The sequence below is a fragment of the Rhea americana genome, unplaced genomic scaffold (assembly GCF_003343005.1).
Source record: "Rhea americana isolate MKP2758 unplaced genomic scaffold, rheAme1 scaffold_73, whole genome shotgun sequence".
Lineage (NCBI taxonomy): Eukaryota > Metazoa > Chordata > Aves > Rheiformes > Rheidae > Rhea > Rhea americana.
In genome coordinates this window covers 72,951-94,979 of record NW_028186901.1, presented here as the reverse complement: position 1 = coordinate 94,979, position 22,029 = coordinate 72,951, and the positions used below count along the sequence as shown (strand labels likewise).

General features: G+C 48.5%; 1 protein-coding gene across 1 annotated transcript in view; it reads right to left on the bottom strand.

The window, feature by feature from the left end:
- Positions 1-52, bottom strand: part of NOL6 (nucleolar protein 6) — a 38,453-nt gene extending 38,401 nt beyond the window's left edge. The window contains exon 1 of the mRNA XM_085321933.1: positions 47-52. Within this exon, the coding sequence (XP_085178059.1) occupies positions 47-52 (6 nt within the window). The remainder of the gene's footprint in view (positions 1-46) is intronic.
- Positions 53-22,029: the final 21,977 nt, after the last annotated feature.

Below are 22,029 nucleotides of genomic sequence, written 5' to 3'. Positions count from 1 at the left end.
CGGCGCCGGTGCCGCCGTCCCGTCGCCGCCGCCGCCGCCGTGTCACCGCCATGGCCGCCGCCGCGCACACGTGGGCGACCCCCGCGCCGCGTGGGGCGCTGCCGCCAACCCTGCTCGCCGCGGCGCGCCGCTCCCCATTGGCCGCGCCCACCAGCGCTCGGCCTCCATTGGCCGCACGGGCTCCGAGCCCGCCTCCCCGGCCGGCCTACCGGGCCGCCCCCGCCCAGCCAAGCTTGCTTGAGAGAGAGGGAGGCGGTTGCTGCCTCGCTTTGCGGCACGGCCTGCCGCAAAGCGCGGAGGGTTTGCGGCGGTGGGGGGTGATTTGCGGCATCACGTTCACAAGAATCAAAAGGGACCCTAAAATAACGGGCGGGCGGATTTTCAGGGGAAAACGATCAGGGTTTCGTAAAGACAAGGTTTTCAATCCAGTGTGATTACTTGCTGTGATGAATGGGAAAGTTTGGGGTCGTTTGGGTCTGGGCGGTAGGCGAGTAACAGGGCCGTCTGCTGGGCTTAGAGAAGCTGGTGCCGAAGTCACCAGACGCCAGCTGTAAATAAACATCTAGCAAAAATGAGGTGTGGTTTGCACAATACACATTATTCTAGGAAACAGTTGGACCAGATCTGGAAAACTGGCCCTTTCCAGTAATGTAGAGCAGAAGCCACTGTAATATTTTGACCTGAGCAGCTCTATTCAAAACCACATCAAGATTSACACCAAGGGGCTGCGTGAGCGGCCTGCAGCCGAGGTTTCCTCTGCTGCTCTGCCATGTAAGACAGCGGGAAAATCATTTTTCCTCTCCCTCTGTGAATGCTCCCCCTGTGATGCGGGATTAGTATCACTGCCCTGCTTCATGGGGAAGTTGTACCGACAAGAGAGAGATCAGCTACTTCAGCACTTAAGCTGCGTACATTTTCTGACACAAGGAGTTTTGAATAAACTTGGTTATTCTAAAAAACACACCTGAAGGTTTTAAAATGCAGTGTCAACACAGAATTATTTYCCACTCTTAAAAAAATAGATGTACCAAACTAGCTGGGCCGTAGGCAGCATTGCTAGGTTGATCCCGGGAAGCACAACCTGCCTGYGCTCCACAGGACCGGAGTCAGCATTTTGTGATTAATTGGTGCTGACATCCCGTACACAACCTGTAGAGAGCATAAGGTAAAAACTGCAGCAGCCTGACTTGACTTGGCAAGCTCCCACTGGGGCTGGAAGAGGCAACGTGAGCTGGGCTGAGCTGGCTGCAGCTCACATGCGGGTTACTGGAGCGGGAGAAATATTCCCTAAAAAGTGGTGCCTTTACAGAAACAATTCCAAACCCCAGACTGAACCAGATTTGGGTTGTCAGAGTATTTAAAAGTTCATCTTACGTGTGTCCCCTAATGAAAGGTCACAGATTTAGGACTCAGATCATTTTAGTTCTGTTTCCAGCTCTTCAGCTGGTGCTTGCATAACCTCAGACAGTTTAATTCATTTCTCGGTGCCTTGCCTTGCGTCGCTGTAAAATGGGGATGCAGCAACTCCAGTGGCACCATCCTTTAGGATGACTCTGAGTGTGGCAATTCCAGCCTGAAGTTTATCATCTTTGGGTCAGATCCAAATTCTTCTCCATGAAAACTTGCAGCCATCAGTTAAGATTTTATCCAGAATTGTGAGAATGCTTTCAGTAGGATATCTTAACGAGCAAGTGTGTAGGCATGTCATGACAGAGGGTGAAAGACCAACTATCTGCCACTGCTGTATTGAAAATAAATGTAAGACTTCAGAGAACAAGTGAGTCGGGCCGAGCTATATGTCTAAMATAGGAGACCTAGGCCAAATCAGGCTCGTTCATAATCATATGGTGTGCTTAATATATGTCAGTTTTTACATACAGTTCACATGAGCACTGATTCCTGTATATGAATGAGCGTATGTCCGTACAACAATGTCTGTTTGAGTCTGCTGACAAGCCTGAAACCATAAATAAATTTCCCAGCCCCTCTTCATCTGGTGATGGTATTGACTTTAGGGAGACCTCAGTGTTAACATCAGCTATTTAACATAGCTCATTCCAGCAAATGGAGCAAGGAGAAGAGGCAAACTCATGAAAAGGAAGAAGAGAGAAGGGAGTAAGAAACCACAGGCAGGAAGATTCGTAACACATTTTCTCCTGGATGCTGAGTGCAATAAAGGCTGGTGCACGGAAGAACCACTCACAGCAGCACCACAGTGCCTCCCTTCCCGGAGATCCCTGGCACTGCAAAGCACGAATAGACATTTAACTGCCCACTGCACAGCTGGGRTCTAGGGCTGATTTTCAGTGGGATTTAGGCTGCTAAAGCTGCCTGTGGACCTGGGCCCTCATTGCTAAACCCAGGCTGTCTCTGCCTCTGTTGCTGTGCAAACCTCCTTTGGACSCAGGTGGTGTTTCCCTTTACTCTGAAGGCACAATGCTGAATTTAACCCTCGGTCCCCAGGCTATCCCTGAATGCGGCATGTGGCCGACTCATCCCGCAGGCTTTGAGATGTCTGGACAGGCTGTGATAAGCCCATTGCCACCTGTCCCATCCCCAAACTGCATCGAGGATAAAGGCTAAGGGGGGAAAAGAGGAACGGAAAGGGCGAAAAATCAGTCTGAAGACATCAGGGCAGCCAAGCTGTGCACACAGGCGACATGGGACATTTCGGCTCTCCAGCTCAGCATATTTTGACAAGCAATTTCTTTGAATACTGGCAGAGCAGTTTTCTACCATTCACTCTGTGACAAAATGAAGAGTTTCAGATCTCCTTCTGGCTGATTCTGGCTGCTTGGGAAGTTCTGCAGTGTCATTAATGATGGGCAGTGCCCCGTGCCTCAGTTTCCCCACCTGCGGAGCCAGAAGTGGTGCAGCAGTGGGAGCAAAGCCTCACCAGGGACTTGGCTTGGTGCAGGAGCAGGCTGCTGCAGAGGGGATGGCTCCAACTTTCCAAGGAATGTGCCTTCTCCCTGCACTGCCTCAGATGCTGAGATCACCTGAAAAAAAAAATGACTTCCAGTTAGCATAGATGGTTAACTCCCAGCCAGTTTTCCCTCCCGAGTCCCAAACGGGCCATGCCCAGGTGCCAGCTAAGCTCTTCCACCCGGACCCTGGGGTTGTCTCACCCCATCTCTGCTGCAGCGGTGCTTCCCAAAACACAGTTCCCTGCCCAGCACCTCGCAGGCACAMGTGCAATGCCAGGCTCCCCGCTGAGTTTCATGAGTGTAATTACAGCCTTGCTCAGGATTTTCAGAAAGGCCAGTAAGACTAGTTTGGGGCTAGGAGGGCCCCGTCAGCATTTCGCCTTGTTCCCGGAACAGCCCCGGGATGGGGGCAGCACCGGCCACAGCAGAGAACAGGCTCAGGGCCGGACTGGTGCAGGCGCTGCACAGCGCCGGGCCTCCAGCACCGCTGCTGCTCGCTCGCAGTGCTCCCGCAGCACAGCCAGCGACATGTGCGGCCTCCGGGAGGTGGTACATGCGCACACACATGCACACGCATGCACACGTCTGCACACATATATTCATGCATATGCATGCACATACACACATACRTATATAAGCACATCCACACACACATACATATGCACACACGTGTACACATACACACTCATGCACATATATATACACACATACACACAATGCACACAGGTAAGCACATGCACGCGTATACACACACATGCACATACAYACATGGACACACAGGCATATATATACACATACATATATACATATATACACATACACACATATGCACATGCAAAAATATACATGCATGCATGCACGGATCTACACATACACACACACAAACATACCTATACACCCATATGCACATACCCATGCACACACATATACACAAGCATACACACATACATACAGGAATACATTCAAGTGCACACACGCAGGCATGCAGGCACACCCCCATATGGGCAGGCACACACTTGCCCAGCCRGGGCAGGCAGATGCCAGGTCTGCCCAGGGCTTGCCCCTGGCCGCCCTGTGCCCTGGCTCCCACCAGCCCCACAGCAGGCAGGCGGATGCAGAGGATGGCAAATGATATGTTTCCCATAACTGGTCATTTAATAAAGTGCTTCAGCACCCACAAAGTCATTAATTACATACTGTCCTAAAAGACTAATACTACTAATAAGAAAAGTATTTTATTCTRCATCCTGTGTTTGGCCCTCCCAAAGACGTCACTTGTCCATTCACCATGACACCTCACCCAGGCCTGACCCATCTGCTCTCCATAAGGCTCATGTTTCTGCCTGGAGAAGCAGCTCAACCACACAGAAACTTCTGGGGAATTAGAGGAATCCCATCTCTGACGCAACCTCAAAGAATGTGTTTTTGACAGCCAAGGTGAAGCCATTGCTAGATGGTTTCTCACTGATGGGGAGCTCCCAGACAAAATAACATCCCTAAAAGCCCCTTTTGCACGTGCACTGCCACTGTGGACCATCACCTGTCTTCTCAGGGAAAGAGTCAACACTGCAATAAGCACAACTGACACAGCCTCCTATTGCTTTCCCTCAGAAGGAAAAGCTAGACAGGTCCAAGGTCTGGCTACCAGTGACTGATCTGGGAAAAGCGATGAAAATCCTCAGCTGTGCAGAAGACTTCAGATGCTCTCAGTCAGTCATCCCACTCTAGTGACTTATAGGGTGTGCAAGGGAGACCTCATTTCTGTAGCCTCATTACTGTTCTCAATTCTCCTGTCTCAAGGCTTTTTACATGCTTCTCTAGATCTGCAGACAGGGGAATCCTGCCAGACCTTYCTCTTTAATCACAATACCTCCAGTAAAAACTTACCAGGACTCACAGAAACTATTCCTTATCCCTCTGTCCACTTGAAATGTAAATCTGGACCATGACATCCTCCCCACAGGTTGCGCAGTATAAGCCATCCCTATCAGTGTCATCTTTGCTACCATGGGTGTGACTATCCCATTCATGCACAGTCCTTCACACGAAAGCTTTGGACAGGACTAACACTTGGATTTCCGGATTACGTCTATCAGCAAATTCATCCACTTCGTCCTCACAGTGTCTCCAAACTCAGCTTGCCAACRTCTTGAGCTGCCTGGCATGACATCCCTGTGCTCATGCTGTACAGAGATGCACAGACAGACGGAGAGCCAGCATCCCTCCTCACTGTCATGCCGTCTGCCCATCATCAAACCATTCTGGGAAAATCCTACATCAACATCAAGGATGCAGACACTGTAGTCAATATATAGCAATCACATCTTATGAATGACAAAGTTACCCTAAACCACACAAATATTCCATAAAAAAATATTTAAATTATACTAAAGGAGTCATGACACACTGCSCCTGGCATACTGTGGCATAAATCCCATCTTTGGCTAAGCTACACAAGCACCTGACGCTATGTCCTGCACAACCAACCCCAAATCCCAGAACACRAAGCAAATGTCTGTGGATAACCAGCCCTGCAGCCCTTCACAGGGCAACAACCACAACCCCCACGCACACCTCTTCTCAGCCACCCAGAGCCCATTGCTCCAAGCAGCAAGTGCTCATGTAGAAACTGTGCAAATGCATACAGCCTCCTGCCACACAACCCCATTCAGCTAGTTGGTGAAAGAAACACCCTCTACAAAATAATATCTCCAACCCTGGCTTCTCACTCCTGCTCCCTAGACCTACAAAATACTTGCAAAACACAAGCCTGGGAACTACATTTCATAACTTAGTCTGACACAAAAGACTTGGGGACTCACAGGGTTCATTGCTTTTGCTTCCCATCATTTTGCATTCTTCTGACCGCTCCTGGCTGGTTTTAAGACCCTTTCCGCTTTCTGTGCTGCAGAGCCCATGGTTGCATCCTGCTAACAACGCTCTGCTTTTCAGGTGCTATATGGGGGGCTTCAGGAACCTGCCAGACCTCACCGCTGGGTGCTTGTCCCTGTCACCCCATCAACACGCCATCCCATCAGAGGTCCCAGTATGGCTGCAGAGACCAGGGCTGGTCCATGGTGGGTCCCTTCACCCACTCCACTCACAGTACAGACCCCTGGGGTGGCACAGCTGAGGACACAGCACGAGAGACAGCCATGGTCCCAGCAGAGTGCTAGCTGGGACAGAAGGGCTGCAAGCTGCTCCGTGCCAGAAAGCAGGACCAGCAGCAGGTCCAGTCCCACAGTACAGCTCTCCTGTTGCGTGGCACRGCCTCCTGCCTGCCAGCCTGGGCTCCCTCTTTGTGCTGAGGAACATCAGATTTGCAAATTACTGACAGAATTTAATGGTTGTGAGGAGGGAGCATAGCTTTTATCAGGCTGGTTATGTGGAGAAAAGGCAGCTTCTGTGCACACAGGTCCTTCTYCATGTCTCTGAAAGAGAAACAAATGCAAAATAGAAGCTCAGGGAAGGGTGAGACAAGACAAAGCCTGTGGCAGGACCCAGGAGTCCTGGGTGGCAGAGCCATTGCAGCAGCTTTACTCACCCCTTCAGGAACTGGCATTTGCTTCTGAGATCCATTGACTATAATTCAGGGGTGATTTGATCCTCCTGCATGTGGCTGTTTTATTTTGTTTCCTACAGCTCTCCCCACACCCCATATTTACAGGCTGGTGGGACCAACAGGCTGGAACTGGGTTTTTTCCCCTCCCCATTGCATTGCTTTTGTTTCCATCTGTTTTGCACTTGGTTCATCCATGCTGGCGGAGCAGATCCTCATGTAGCACCAGAGCCGTGGTACCCTGCTTTTCTCCTGGGAATGCAAGGAAGGCTAGCAGCAGTGTCGAACTACTGCTGAGAACCTTTGGTCATAGAAAATGGAATTTGCAGAAGGAAAAGAGGATTGTCATCCCCTGCCCTGTCTCCTCCCATCCCTTTCTGCWGTGCAAAACAAAAGGCTGTTATTTGTGGACAGTGTTTCTGAGTTTTTTTAGAGAAATTCCAATTCTGCTTCTTCACTGGGCTCTCTGGGCAAGAGTGGGGATGCTAAGGGCAGCTCTGATCCAGGGCAAAACATTTCCCAGCTCCTGCTCTGCTGGGAAGTGCCCAGCTTTGCTCCCTGCCATGGCCAGGAAGGCACCATGCCAGCAGTAGGCAGGTAAATAAAGGTGACACAACTCAGGGGGGCAGGTGGCACTGGGCCAGGGTTGCCCTAATGCCAGCCCCTTGCAAAGGCATGCAGGATGGGGCATGAACAGGGCTCAAGGGAGCCCTTGTGCTTCTAAGTGTGACTTCAGGCTTACACCCAGGCCAGAGCCTGGCCCAGGTCTGCCAAAGCCCTTTGCAAACACAGTGCTAGATACCAGCCCAGCAGCAGCTTGAGCAGCCAGCACGAAGCATTTGACAACCTCCCACGGGCARCCTTGGACCTTTGAACCTGTTTAGATAGCAGAGGGGACAGCGAGGATGTGGACAAGGCACAGGGTTGCCCAGAGCACTGGCCGTGCTGCAAGCAAGCTCAGCTGCTCCAAGTCCGGCTGCGAGCCACGGACAATTTGCCTCTCCCCAAGAGCATTGGTTTTCCATCCATCCTGGTTTTCTGCCCAGGAATGCCTCTGGGCATTGGGCACAGTTTTGCCAGGAAATAGAGGAGACAAAGGAGGAGCTGGGCCACCAAGAGGGTCTAGCCATCGTGTGGATCCTGGTGATGCACCACATCCACGCAGCCAGTGCTGCCTCCATGATCTCACAGCCATGCTGCTCCCCCCACATCTCCTTTTCCCACCCCAGGGCCTTTCCCGGGCTCCTGCTGCTGCCACGGAAATGCTCCTGGCAGTGCAGGGCCCGGTATAGAGGAAGGGGCAGCCCATCGCCCCAGGCCCAGAAGAGCCCTCAGAGGAAGCTACATTTCCACATAGACTGGATAGTTCCTCTCTTAGATTGCTAAAGTACTTCCAGTTACTTTGGATAGTAAAGTATTAAATACTTGTATGATAGAAGCATACGTAACTCCCAAACAAAAATAATCTGATAGAGAGGGAAGACCTAAATAAAATGAGGGTAAAAAAACACTCCCATAATATTTTATTCTCCATCCCAGGTATGGCCATGTTATGCTAAAGCATAGTGGACAAACAGTCTTCACAACAGTCAAAAGGTGGGTGACTTCATCAGGAAAAAATGGTAGCGAAAATGTTTATAGAGGCTGAATCTTTAAACAAAAGCCTGAAGGCTTTGCCTCATGATTCAGCAAGGCACCCACATGTTCCTGGCAGTCATAGAACRACAAAAAGTGCAGATGGACCCGGAGCCCAGCGCTCAGCTCTGACACAGATTTCCCACAAGACTTTGACCATGTCACCTAGCCATTAGGAGCCTGAGTCCCTCTCCGGAGATAGGGTGAACAGGGAGGCTGAGAAGGACTCAGCGCCCCRTAATGAGGACTGCAATGCTGCTCTTCCACTGTATTTCACAAGCATTTTCCCCATGCTTGTGCCTTGCTGTAGAAAAAAATTCATTTTGAGCTCATCAGAATGGTTCATCTCTTGGCCACATGGTCTTGGCATTCAGTGACCGACCACACAATGCAGCACGGTGCCTATTAAAATAAGCTAATCAGAGCCTCAGTCATAGTTTGGTTTTTGGACAGACAATAGCCTGGTTCTTTAAGTCTTATCTTTCCACACTTCAGCTTCTGCTAAAGCATAGGCTTTGGAAAACCCTGCAAGCAATAACACCAGCTCAAGAGCTTTAGAAGATGTCCAGCTCCTGGATTCATGGGATCATATAACACCCTGAGCCTGCYGTGGTACATTGCACTTCGGCAGAGTGCTGAGCTCCTCCTTATGCAGAAGAGCCTAAAACGTCAAACATCCGATGAAGACTAAAACAATCCATATATATAGGTCAGGGGCAGAGAGGGAGAGACTGATATGAACTGTCCAAAGTCAGCGGCTCTGTCCACTTTATCTTGAAACTGAGATGACTGGAATTACAGGGAGAGAACTAATGGAAAGTTCATACATTTCGTAATGTGTTAGCAGTGTTTCGGCTCCCTTTAAATAACTGATTTGCTTTTTGTGTAGATTGTTTTGTGTTACTGTTTTTATTTTCCTGTTGCTCTCAGTTTGTTTTGCTCTGACAGGCTAGAGAGCAAATTTGTCTGATCTCCCCACTGTTGCTGTGGGCTTTACACATAGCAACAAGGAGGAGAAACCTTTTTTTTTTCCTTTTTCTTTTTTTTTCTTTTTTTTTTAATACTAAGAAATAACCTGCAGCCTCCAAAAATCACATCAGAGACACTGAGGGAGGGGAAGCATCTGCAAAACTCTGACCCTTTCCTCTTGCATTAGTGTGAGGTTTTATCACTGTTTTTTTTTTTTTTTTTGCCATGTCTGGATGGTGAGCCCACCAAAATAGCCCTTAGCATCTCTCTGCATAAAATATTACTCTGCTTTCCACAAAAACAAAAAAAATCCCTCTCTTTTCAATCTCCAGAGCAGCTCCTGAGCCTAGATGTAGTGGAGAGAGTCAGGAACGTGCAAATGCCACATTTATTTATTCAGGTGCTATCTAAAAAGGAGAGAGAGAATCAGCTGGGGATGATGGGAAAATGTCAGCTGAGATGATGGTAATTACTTGATTAATTGAAATGTTCAGGCATAATTGGCTCAGATTTAACAGCTCTGCCTCTTTTTGTCTTTGGCACAGGCTCCCATCATGCCGCCTCTATGTGATGCATGGTCCATCCTTATTCTCCAGGTGTGGAAACTGAGGCAGAGCAGTGACACAGGGCTGAGTCAGCCCTAGGGCTGCTTAGGCAGCAAAGACCTGAGTCAGCCTGTAGATGGGCATTCAAAAAAAGTCCCTTACAGTTCTCCGTTTTGCCCTCGCTTCCCACAGAAATGGAGGTTATGCATTTTCTGTTTCCTCATTCATATTTTTGAGGCAGCTTTGTCCCCAGATGTCAGTGTTTCAGACATATTTGGTGGAACTAGGTAGTTCAGTTGAGAAGAAGAGAAAGATTGAAGCCAACACCTCCACTGAGAGAAAGATTGTGGGGCTGAACCACGTTATTAGACACGAGAGACTCCACACGAGAGGCTGCTACCAGAAATCAGGCTTCGTAAACTCTGCTGCTTCAGGACCTTCTTGCAAAAATCTCCTCCGCTGGGTACTCACAGAGCCAATGGCACAGCATCATTTATCACCCTATCAGTGTGGGTGTTAAATCTGCTCTCTGGGCCTCCTTCTCCGTGAGGATGAGTTCCAGGTTTGTGGCCTCACTCTACAGCCTTGCTCTGGAACTGGAAGAACAGAGAGGAATATCCTGGCTTTGAGATGGGATAAATCTCTTTCTCAAACCCTACATACCCTGCAAGGTCACTCTAAGAGGCTGACCAAGAGGCTCTGCCTGCTGAGGTCAGAGATGGCTTCAGCCCAGTGTTCCTTACATTTTGGGGTCTACACGAGGGTCTTTGCACAAAAACAAAAACCAGGCACCACTACAGGGAATCTCAGCAAATAGGAACCAGTAAAAAGGCATACTGAAAGGAGACCTTACTGCARGAACATGCCCTGTCCCAAGTCAGCCTCACCACCCATACTTCCCTAGCGTACTCCCAGGTGTCTGAGGTGAACCATTGACTTCAGAGATCCATCTGCATCAGGGATGGATCAATGGTTAACAACCCATTTTCTTGTATCCAGAGATGACTCATGTGAACACAGGGGTCAGACGCAAGTGGCCTCCTGAAGGCACCAAAGGCTACAAAGGTGGCCAAGGGTGATAGGCTTGGACTCATATTTCCAGTTTTGTGGTATCTAATGTTCAGGTGGATCTGAAAATCCCAGATTCCTACACCTAGTGGTGACAGGTATGCTTGAAGTTCCCAGCTGAACGAACCCGCCCATCCTGCCCAGCCACAAATGACTAAATCACAAACAGAAGGCCTTCCTTGCACCTGTTTGATTTTTTTTGTATGAGTTTATGTAATGCATGCTAGTTACTACACCTTAGTTTTATTCCAGATAAGAACGGTGTTGAGGCTCTTCCTGAATCCTCGCTCCCCTGTTGAGTTACTTGCTTGATGACACTGTAGAGACACAGACAGTCAGTCATGTTAGAACACCCCACAAAGTTCCTATGRTCCCCAGAGCAGCAAGTGCCAGTATTCTTTGTATTTTATTATTGTTTGATGTTTCCTTTGCCTTATATGTGTCTGGCATATAAGGAAACAGAGACAGGTTCCCTACACAGCAGGTTTTGTAGTCAAGATTAGGATGATAGCAGCATCCAAGGAAGAACAAATGGGCACAGGACAATCTGAAGGTATTTGGGAGGATAGCAGACATCTCCCTGTGGACCATTTTCCTTTGATTTTATTTTCTAAACAGTCTGGGGTAGGGAGGATTGCACTCAAGGGTGGAACTTATTGGTGCTTGTTATAAAAGAGAGAAATTRTCTTCAGACCATCCTAACACTATGACGTATTTGCATCTATACAAGGAAGAGACATGTAGTTTTGGACAAGGTCTATGGTAGAGGCCTGTAAAATCACAAGGGCAGAAAGCGACTGGATAGAAAATGACCAGTCATCATGTCCTCCAGCACGAGGATGAGGGCATCAGGTAAGCTAGCAGGCAGCAGGATCAAAACAAACCAAAGGAAATGATTCTCCACCCAACCAGCCATTAGACTGAGCAGCTGTTTTCCACCAGATGTTGCAAATGCTTAAAATTTGCTTGGGTTCAAACATAACCAAATAAATTCATGGAAGAAAAATCTACTGAGGGCTGCTAAATAAGAAGACACTGACTCAGGGAGTCTGAGTCATGAAAAATTGTTGGAGGTTGGGGAGATATTCTGGGGAGGTATCACTAGATACATCTTCTTACACTCTTCCCTGGGCATCCAGAGGTAGACTTTCTTAAAGAGAGGATACGGTGGTAGAAGGACCATTGGAGACCATTTTTTATATTCAGGAAAGGGAAGATAATTGTTTCTAGGCTGGCTATGATTCTCCCATTTGACACTGCAAATGCTTCTCTCCACTGTCAAGAGGAGCCAGGCTCTGGGAACCACAAGCAATGAAGTGGTCTCAGTCACCCAGTACTGAGACATCATATCAGTTGTGATAAGTTTGTTAGTCATCTGCATGATTCTGGCCCTGGAACTCAGCCCTATGAGCTTGTGTGTGAGGTGGGCRACATAGTCAGTGGGGAACGGGCATCTGGTGAGGAAGGTGAGGGAGGCAGAGATGTAGCTGAGCACCAGCAGACAGTGAAGGAAATTAGTTTTGAAGAGAAACCTTCAAAAAGTGCAAAAAGAACTGAAGGTGCCCAGATCAGGGGAAGCTTTCTCAAGGGCACGTGGATAGAGAGATGGACAGGCTCAATAAGGGGTGAAGAATTAGAAGAGCAAAGAGAGATGCTGTGAGGCCCAGTGATGAGAAACAGCAGGGCTGCACTCTGCCATCACTTGCACTAGCAAAAACCCAAAGTTACATCCAGCCTTCAAACTCGGGGAGTGCAAGGCAACACAGTCAGAGAGGCAATCTCTCTATATGGCCATGCAGTGCCTTTCCCGGAGGCCTCGGGTCCAGGAGGGCAGCAACCGGCAGGTGGTGAAAAGAGATAGTGCCCAGCTGAAGGCCTTCAGGCAGGCACCCAGAGATAGGGTGATGAGGGGAGAATTCTTCAGTGCAGAGCCCAGATAGAGCACCCGCAGCTGGCTCTCGAGCAGAAAAACTGAGCCTGAAGGCCATGAGATAAGGTGAGGGCAAAGGGCAGAAGGAAGCCAGCCTGTGACCTGATGGTGAGAATTTCCAAATCTCCCTTTTCGTTTCTGTGATGCAGGAAAGTGAGACCAAAAAAGAAAATATTTATAACAATTAGTACATACCCTGAGCAGATACAGTCCAGCCTGGGCGCCCCACCTCTGTGCTGCAGAGTCAAGATCAGAATGTGTGAGTGGGGTATGCCATGTGCTATATCTTCCTGGCATTTCTGACTGTAATGCCATGAGTGCTGGATGGTTAAAGCATTGGTGAGAGCTGRATTCAGAGTCATCTTGCTGGATGGTAGCATCTTTTCTTCTTTTAGGTTGCTGTCACATTTGCATTTAAAAGAGATAAGCCCACTGCCCCCCCAAAAAACAGTACCCAAGTCTTTAAGTTCTCCATTGCCCTTATATTATTGTCTAACAACKGAGAATAAAAAGGATACTTCTTTCACACAGCTGTCACCAAGGGCAAACTATTGCCATTCCTCTCTACATATGCAAAATGTCTCCTGTAAAGTGACTCTGTGGGCACTTCCCCACTCAGTAAAATGCCACTGGCCGCATTGCTAACATGATGCCCAAGGAACACAGCAGCAATTCCAGTTGATAAAGAAGAAGTATTCTGTTTTCTCATGCTTTGCCAGGGCTTTGGAAATGCCACCAAGGAAGAGAACTGCCAGGAGTGTCACCACATTGCATATATTTCTGTTTCTGAGAGTCCCAGATAAAATATTACTCTAATGTTTTTATTACTTATTAATCGTGAGAATATTAAGAGTAACAGCAAGGCATTTTCATCATGTTCTTTTATCAGATTCTTTGACAGTTTTCATGAATTTTCAGACAGCAAGCAGATGTGAAAGAAGCATATATGTATATCCATCTCAAATAAATAGGAAAGAAATGATATCAATGAGTGAAAAAGGCAGGGTAGGGCAGCTGAAGCAAACAGGAGAATGAATGGCACAATATTTTCACATATATGAAAACAAAAGGAKAAGAATGTCCTGTATCACGTCAAGCTGGAATGGAGATGGGTCTAGAAGGAACATCTTTATACTGGTTAGAGGACAAGCTAGGCAAAATCTCCTCTCCCCTCTAATTTCTCTCACTTGTAGCTGACCAGGCAAACAATTATACATCTCACTCCAGGGAAAAACTCTGCATTTCTGCAGCTGAATGCAGGAGCACGTGTTCTGCTGCCAAGGAAAGGATCAGAGTGCCCGGCACTGCTTACTAGTGTTGCACTTAGGAGAACAAAAAAAAAAAAAAAAAAAAAAAAAAAAAAAAAAAAAAAAAAAAAAAAAAAGAGAGAAAAAGAGAGAGAGAGAGAAATATATTAAAAATGGATGCTGAGCGCACACTAGATGGAGAAAAGCTCTCATCAGAGCTGGGCGGCCTTTGCAGTATTTTGAGGCTTTTTCTTTGCAAATGGAGGGTTTTGCTCACTCTGAGATGCTTGTTGCTCAGCAGTTCCCATTTTGCAACCTCCACTCGGTGCATTTTCCCTACAGAAAGAGCTGCTTTCAGGCAGCGCTAAGCTGAACCTGAGGAGGTGGAGCAAGCAAAGTGCCTCTTGAGAGTGCTTGGCGCTGGCCCCAAGCACTGTGTTGCCAGTGTTGCACTGGCATGGCGCAGATGTCATTTTTTGTGGGACAGCTGACTCCTTGCAGCATGATTTTCCTTTTTTTACTGTATTCCCCCCATCTTATAAGACGGGCAGTAGGAAGAGCAAAATACCTCAAACTTGCCTTTTCCAGTCTTTCCTACCAGCCAGCAGGTACATTCAGCATTTTTTTCCCCCCAGGGTGAGAGCAAGGAAAGGTCCTTTGATTATCTCAGAGATATGGGCAGCACAAACCAGACTGGCCTGGGCTCCAGCCAGCTTGCCCAGCTGAACCTCTCCCCTGGAGCACACAGGAATGCACTGGCCTCTCTCACCTGTGTCCCAACCTGTAGCAGAAACAGGAACAAGACCATTTCAGTTCAGGGTAGCTGGGCGGCAGAAAAAAGAGTCCCAATGCAAAGACTTGGCCTGGCTCTTAAATTTCCTCCCTTTTCTGCTTGCTGTAGTCACTCTGAGCAAGACAGAATAGGTGCTAAACTACTTTTAAGCTTCGACTACCTTCAGCAAAAAAGAGGAGAGCCCTAGCACTGAACTGACCTCACCATTGTAGGCAGCAGTGGTCCAGGAAGCTCTGCCAGATGTTGGCTGCATCAGTGCTGGGGGACGCAGCAGTCACTCAAGGGGAAACTTTCCTGTTCACTTGTTTCTAAATGTGCATTATAAAACTTCCATTCCAGCCTCTTGGGATAAAAGACCATGGGGACATGAACACAAACACAAAACAAACCCGTCTGAGATAAAATACTCAGCCTGCCTCTGCTCATGGTTTCAGCAGCACCAGAGCCTTCCCCACCTATAAAAGGGGGCTAGCTCCGCAAAGAGGACCAGTGCTGATGCACACCAAAGCACATGCTTGCCACCCAGTGCCAGCTCCCTCCACACTTTCCCTGCCCAATGGATGGAGAACCACTTGGAGTAACTAATGGCAACCTCCTTGCAAGCCAACAAGTCTGGAGGTGACTTACCTGACCTCAGGGCCAACTTTAGACAGGAATTGAGGTGGCAGCACAGCAAAGCACAGAGGCACAGCATCAATGGGGTACATCCCATCGCATCCCTCCGCACAGTCTACAGCCTTCCCATGGACCTTCTTGCAGGGCTAAGGCCTGTAGCCACTACCATAAAAATGGGGCAGGGGCATAACTGGGTGTTTTCCCAAGGYCTGACAAAGCCCCAGGTGCCAGTGAAGCTGAGGGGAAAAGCAAGGGAGTGGCTGGGGCACATGYGGTGCAAGGGGGCTGATGAGAGAAGGGGTCAACATTCAGCCTCCAGCTGTTGCCTCCTGAGTCCTCCTCCCTGCCTGCTGGCACTGAGGGTCTCTGCCCTCCACCAGTCTGTCTTCTCTCCAGGAAGGTACATGAGCACCAGCTGACTGCTCTCCCATGGGGACAACATCAAACCCAGAGTGACCTGCTGGCAGTGAGGCTACTTATAGAGCAAACCGCAGGTAACAAGCTGTCGGTACAGATATGGGCACAACATCTAGACCCCAGGAGCATCATCAAAGTCTAACTCTGGGCATTCTTTAGCATTAGCTTGCAGCCTTCTAAAGCACAAAACTAGTACTTTTTCCCAGTGGCATTGCAGGCCCTTGGCTGTAGGATTTATGCATTCTAAGATCAGGTTAGTGTTTTTTGCTTGATTTCCCCCAGATCATTTAGAAATTTTTCCCAGATTTCCAAGGGACTGCAAGCCCCAGGATGAAGATGACTATGCCATACAGTGCATTCGGGCCAGGCAAAGAGGCTTCTCCAGACTTGTTCACTTGTCTGGGGAATTTGCATTAATTACCCTCATGGTGATTCAGGCTCCTGCAGCCACACATGGATGCACAGAGCAGTTTGCAGGCCTAGTCCAGCCTATTGCTTCACACAGGGCTTCACACTCAACACAGTGTGTTTTTCAAATCTCATAGCCTGCACATGCATACAGATGAGTGAGACATTGCATCCATTACATGAGCCTTGCAAACTTTTTTTTTAGAAGAACATATTATTAGGAAGTTGGAGATGGGATCTCTATAAGAACGTCTCCTTCTCCATCCCACCTCTGGACCTTCTCACCTTGCCCTGCAAGCCTGCCCAAGTGAGTCTCTCTGCCATTTGGCCACCCAAGCCAGCTGTCTACACTTGTGCCTTGGCACTTACCCTGCAAATTGGTTTCCTTCCTCTGAATTTATTCATATTTGTTGTGGGAGCTGTCATGTAAAGGCCAGATTCAGCTGTGGCACAAGACCTACTCTACTGACTCACTTTGGGCCATTTTTATTTCCTAATGGCAACTCCTTTTCATTACATTTTCAAGGTCCTGCTCAGCATCTGCGTTATGCATCTTCAGCTCAGATGGCATTACAAGGAGACAGCTCCCTATTCAATTGCTAGCAGTACCCAGAGTTCGGCTAGCAAAGGTGCAGATAGACAGGGGATGCTTGAGGAAAAAATATGCGCTCTGTCCCAAAATGCCTCAGCCTCACTCTGTGGGATTCCCTGCTCATGTCAGGATGCTCTGATGGGAGACCAAGGGGTGTATTTATCCCAGACTCATGCCTTATCTCTCTCACGTTTTCCTCCTTTTTCTCCATGTCTTCATACACCTCCCTCTCACCTCCGACTTCTGCAGCTGCCTTTTGTTTCAAGCTCTCCAGCCCACAAAGCTTAAATCTCCAGGCAGTGGCCTTGAGCTCTTCAGAGAAACTTCCGAGGTCGTTAAAGGGAGAGAAGACGAGAGCTAGACCCTGATGCGCAGTTTCCCTCGTGGATAGCTGAGCCTGCCATTATCTCTCAGTAATTTCCCACACATACACACTTCTCCCTGCACTGCCTTTGAAGCCCTTTSCACAGGGGTGCATTTCCATGCTCTCACACTGGCAGTGGGAGTGTTGCCAGTCTGAAGGCAAAACTGGGATCTGATAGACCCAAGAACGCACCAGGCAGCTGGTTCTTAGGCTCTTGCCTAAACCTGGCTGCTCATCTCCAAGGACAGGGACAGCCAGAAGTCCTGCCTGATGGTTGCCCGCTCCTGAGGGTAAGATGGTCCTGCAGTGCTAACACCGCAGCAGAGGTAAAGGTGAAGTGCCAGGGACAGCAGCTTTGGTTGGTGCTCATATTTTGCTGTGCGCTAAGCCCAGAACAGGAGGTGTAAGATGACCTTAACAGTGGGTTACACAAACTCTTTGGAAATGCAAACCGCTGTCTGACAGGCATAAGGTCACAGTCATCACCCTCCCCACACCCTGGAATCACAGCTGAAACAGCATTGTAATGCGCTTATAATTTATTCATCAGCTGAATGAGAGCAGCAGCAGGCATTTTCATGGCACTCTTTTATCAAACCCCTGTGATGGACTTCATCCATTTTAAAAGAGCAAACTAGAATTGAAGGGCAAGGGGAGTAACTTTATTGCATTCAAATTTAAACAAGCAGGGAAAAAGGCAAATCAAAATACAGTAAGAGAAACTAAAGAYATTTTTTTCCTTCATTTTTTTCTTCAACTTTGCCTACATTGTTCTGAATCTTACAAATTTTGCATTTCTCTGCTGGTGGCTACTTTGATGCATGTGTCTTCTGTTAACCCAGATGCTGCTGACTGACTCTCATAAGCATCTTTTCACCTCTGTGATGAGTTCTGCCTGAGCATCTGCTTGTCTCATTTTTAGCGGAAACAGAGGCAAAGGATGAACTGCGGATAGACCTGTGCTCTTGAAAGATTCACTGTTGCTTGCCCTGAGTATTTGCATGTTCTGGTGCTCAAATACAGTAACCTATGTGGATGCCAATACACTGTTATGGCAAGAAGAGCAGAGAATTACACTTTGATTTCCCAAATTAAATATTTGTGGAGTTCTTGGGGAAATCTCTCCTTGGTAACGGGGCATTAGAGCCAGGCCCATTACTGTGGCCCCAAGATGTGTTCTTGCTCACCACACAGGCAGAGTGGTGCTGTAGCAGGAAGGCTTGCAGTAGTCGGCAAATCCTGGCGAGGCCTCAGCTGGAGATTTGCACCCAGTTTGGGAACTGCACTTCAGGAAAGAGACAGCAGCTGCAGAGCTAGGAGAAAAACCCTGCCTTTTCTATCCTATTTTTCTCAACCCATAGTGGCCTGGGCAAGAAATAACAGGAAACAATTTGGGATAGGGACACCTAAAAGCACCAATAAGGAAGGATCTCCAACAGAGAGGTGAGCTGAGCTCAGAGATGTGTTGTCCTGGAAGCAAGCAAATCTCCAACACAGGCAGTTTGGAAGAGCATATTGGACACATTAAAGAACTGGTTAGAAAAATGTGTCTGGGATCACTTTGCCTGCCTTGGAGAAGGAGGGTGGATGACATGGACCTTAGGATGTCCCAGCCTGTCCTCTGTTTCTGTGTACAGCTGCAGGAAAAGCTATTGATGGTTTGAGCTATGCAGGGCTTCTGGGGAGGCTGTCAGTGATTCGTAGGGGAGCTGAGCAGAGCTCCCACCTCCTGCCCGATCTCCTCCATCACAGGAACATCCATCTGACATGCCAGGGGGAGAGAGATGGTGTCAAAATCAAGAGGCAAGAGTCACCGAGATCCCTGCTGATACCTCGCCAGAGCAGAGGAGCAGAGAAGAGGCATCAGGAGAGGAGATGGTGTCATCTTTTAGCCCAGGTTAGTCTGGTTTCCTAGAGGAAGGAGCAGATGTCTCATCCTTTGAGTCACTCAAGAAATACATTGGATAATGCTCTGCAGAATATCATATGAGACCATTGTGCCCAAAGAACTGAACAGCCTGAAAGAGATCTGCACCTCCTCTCCCCTCTCTTTGCTGGTTCATGGGGCAGGAACCCTACAACATGACACTGATACAGGATATGCATTTTCAGAGCTCCCGTGCCCAGATCTCTTCTGTTGCTAAGCAGAGGAGTTAACTCACAGTTTGTCATCTTTCATCAATGTGGCTCTCAGGAAGGAGGAAGAAGAGGAAGAGCAATATTAAAAATAGATTATGAGAACAAAGCCAAAAGGACTTGAAGAGAAGTTTTCATCTCAGATTTGCATAAGGTGCTGGTGGCATTTAAAGTCCAGTTTACAGTGACAAGTTCCATTTCTGGGAGCCAGATTAACTGCACATGTAACATTCTCCTCTTCTGGTGAGATTTCCCCTTCCTGAAGTCATGTTTTATACACTAGACCCCATTTCTTGTGTTTTTAAGTGCAGAGAGCAAACTGATTCCTGCAGGCAAAAATATCAACATGAAGAGAGAACCATATGGTTTCTGGCAGAGCACACCTCATGGAGGATCTCTGCTTGCAGGCATGCAATGACCATCTGCAAAAGCAGGTGCCCTCAACAGTTAAAGAAGGAGGGGAAAAAAGGCTTCATAGTTTCATTGCTAATATTGGGGCTGGTTAGGAAGGGGAAATGTCATATAATAAACAAAAAAATATGCCTGGGCTAAAGGAAGGGAACACCAGGCTGAGCGGCTGTGCTTCCCTGGGGGTGCAGGGTGGAAATGCAGACCGGAGCTTGGGAGGCTGCTTCAGGGAGAAGAGCTTCAAAGCACTCTGTTTCTTTGAGATATTCTATTTTCTGTGGAGAGTAGCTGCTTTGTGGGGAAAAAATAGTTCGGGGGGAAAAGACCTATATTCTCGCTAAAAGAAGGCCTGATGGAAAATTTTCAGCCTGCCCTATTAAATACACCAGGGCTTTCTTTACTTTCTACCTTGCATGATTACCTCTTTCATTAACATTCAAGACAGGCAACAGGCAGAAATAAGTCTTGAATAGCTACAAACTTTGCTTCTCCTACCTTTCCCAGCATTAGGCTGGTTCAGACAATGCCTGCGCTTGAGGCTGGCTGCAAGCAAAGGTGTTTCGATTACTATAGAAATTGGGACAGCGCAATCCAGAAAGGGCTAGGCTCCAGCCAGTTAAATCAATGCAACATTTTCCTTCAGGTCTGAGCAAAGACGTGTTTCACGGTAGAGCTGGGACAACACATTAACTGAACAAAGCTGTCAGGTCATTGCCATATAAAGTCAATGGGGAAGGGAACAGCCATCTGAGTTGGATCTTCGTTAGGTTAGTATGCAGTGAAAATAGGGCACTTAGAGGGGCAGTTGGAAGTGAGTGTTGAGGCTGGGGTGTTTGGAAATGATTGTGGCCAGGACATTGGACCTCAGCATTCAGGTAGTACAAGTTGGGTAGGACAGGTAGGGCTGGAGGTTTGAACAGGGCTAGTAGAGTTTGGGTAGCTGGGAATGGTAATGAAACATGGGCATGCTGTTGGGAAGAACTGGGATGAAGCCAGAGACTCATTTCTAACCCCTCATCACTGGGCTGGATGGGATGCGGCAGGCAGAGGTCAAGCTCTTTCTCTTTCTCTGAGCCCTGCTAACAATGCTATGTCTGGAGCCCTTCCAGATGTGATCCAGATGTTGAGGTATTGAGAAGGGTGGCCAGACCCAACAGTGACAAGAGTTTCTACCACCTGAGAAGCTTGGGACCAAAGGCAGAACTCAGCTCCCAGCTCCAGGTGTCCTGCCAGTCAATCCAATCTCTTGTCAAAGTATTATGTCTGTCAATTCAAGATGTAAGTAAAAAGAATACAGAATCGACCTCTCGCCAGAAAAGCCACTCCGCCTCCCCAGCACACTATGGCTTGACCTCTGGAGAGCCCCTCTGACGAACACAGCGGTTAAACCACACAGACAACATGCAAGCATTTGTGATCCTGACCTCCAGCTCAGAAGCTGAAGATCTGGGAGCGAGACTAAACAGCTTTCCGTAAATCTGAACTAACTCCAGGGCGTTCACGTGCAGTGAGGAGTGAGTGCAGGCAGTTAGCCCGTTGCCTGCAAAGAGGCACGTGGATGGGACTGCGGGTCTTCTTGCAGCTTGAGTGGGCAAGGGATGTTCCTCTAGATGACCCTGCTGCAGCTGCCGTGGTTGCTCACCCCCACGTAACTCGTGGAGGACTGGGGCAATACCACTCTCCTTCCAGCTGCAGCATCTGCCTCACACTGGTTTCACACCTCTGCAGCATGCCTTGGGCTGGAAGGTGCAGGTGGGACTGCAGCCGGGAGAACCCCATGTAAGCCAATACCATACATTTATATTTATTTTAAGACATTATATGTTTTCCACGTTACTCCACTATTCATCCACATATTTTATTTGACCGCCAGTACACAGACCGCAGAGATTTCCTTCAAATAAATCTGATATTTGGGGAGAAATTACAATTAGCTGAGAACTTATCACAGCGCATTAGCTATTTAAGTTATTCCTGTTCGAACCACGTTAACTCTGTATTAAGTTACACGCATCAACTTTTCTCCGTCAGCGCTGAGTCGCCTCCTCGTTATTGCTCTCGTCTGGGCTGAGGTAAGACTCCCAGCCTGCATGTACGCCTGTGCCTGGTTCGTGTTAAGCCGCTGAGCGGTCCCACATGCTAAAAGGCAGGTGCGTGCATTCACGTCTGCAGAAGAGTGTCCAGATTTGCAACATCTCCAGTAGCGTTTTCACCGTTTATCCCCCTTCTGGGCAACCACGAAGGGGCGGGGGATCCTGCCGCTTTAAGGGCGCCGGTAGGGGCGGGGCGAGGCGCGGGCGGCCGCGGGACGCCACGCCCACCACGCCACGCCCCTCCCCTTCTCCGCCTCCTCCCGCCGGCGCAATGCTCGGCGGCGCGGGGGCGTGGCCAGGCCGGGGGGCGTGGCCGGGGGGCG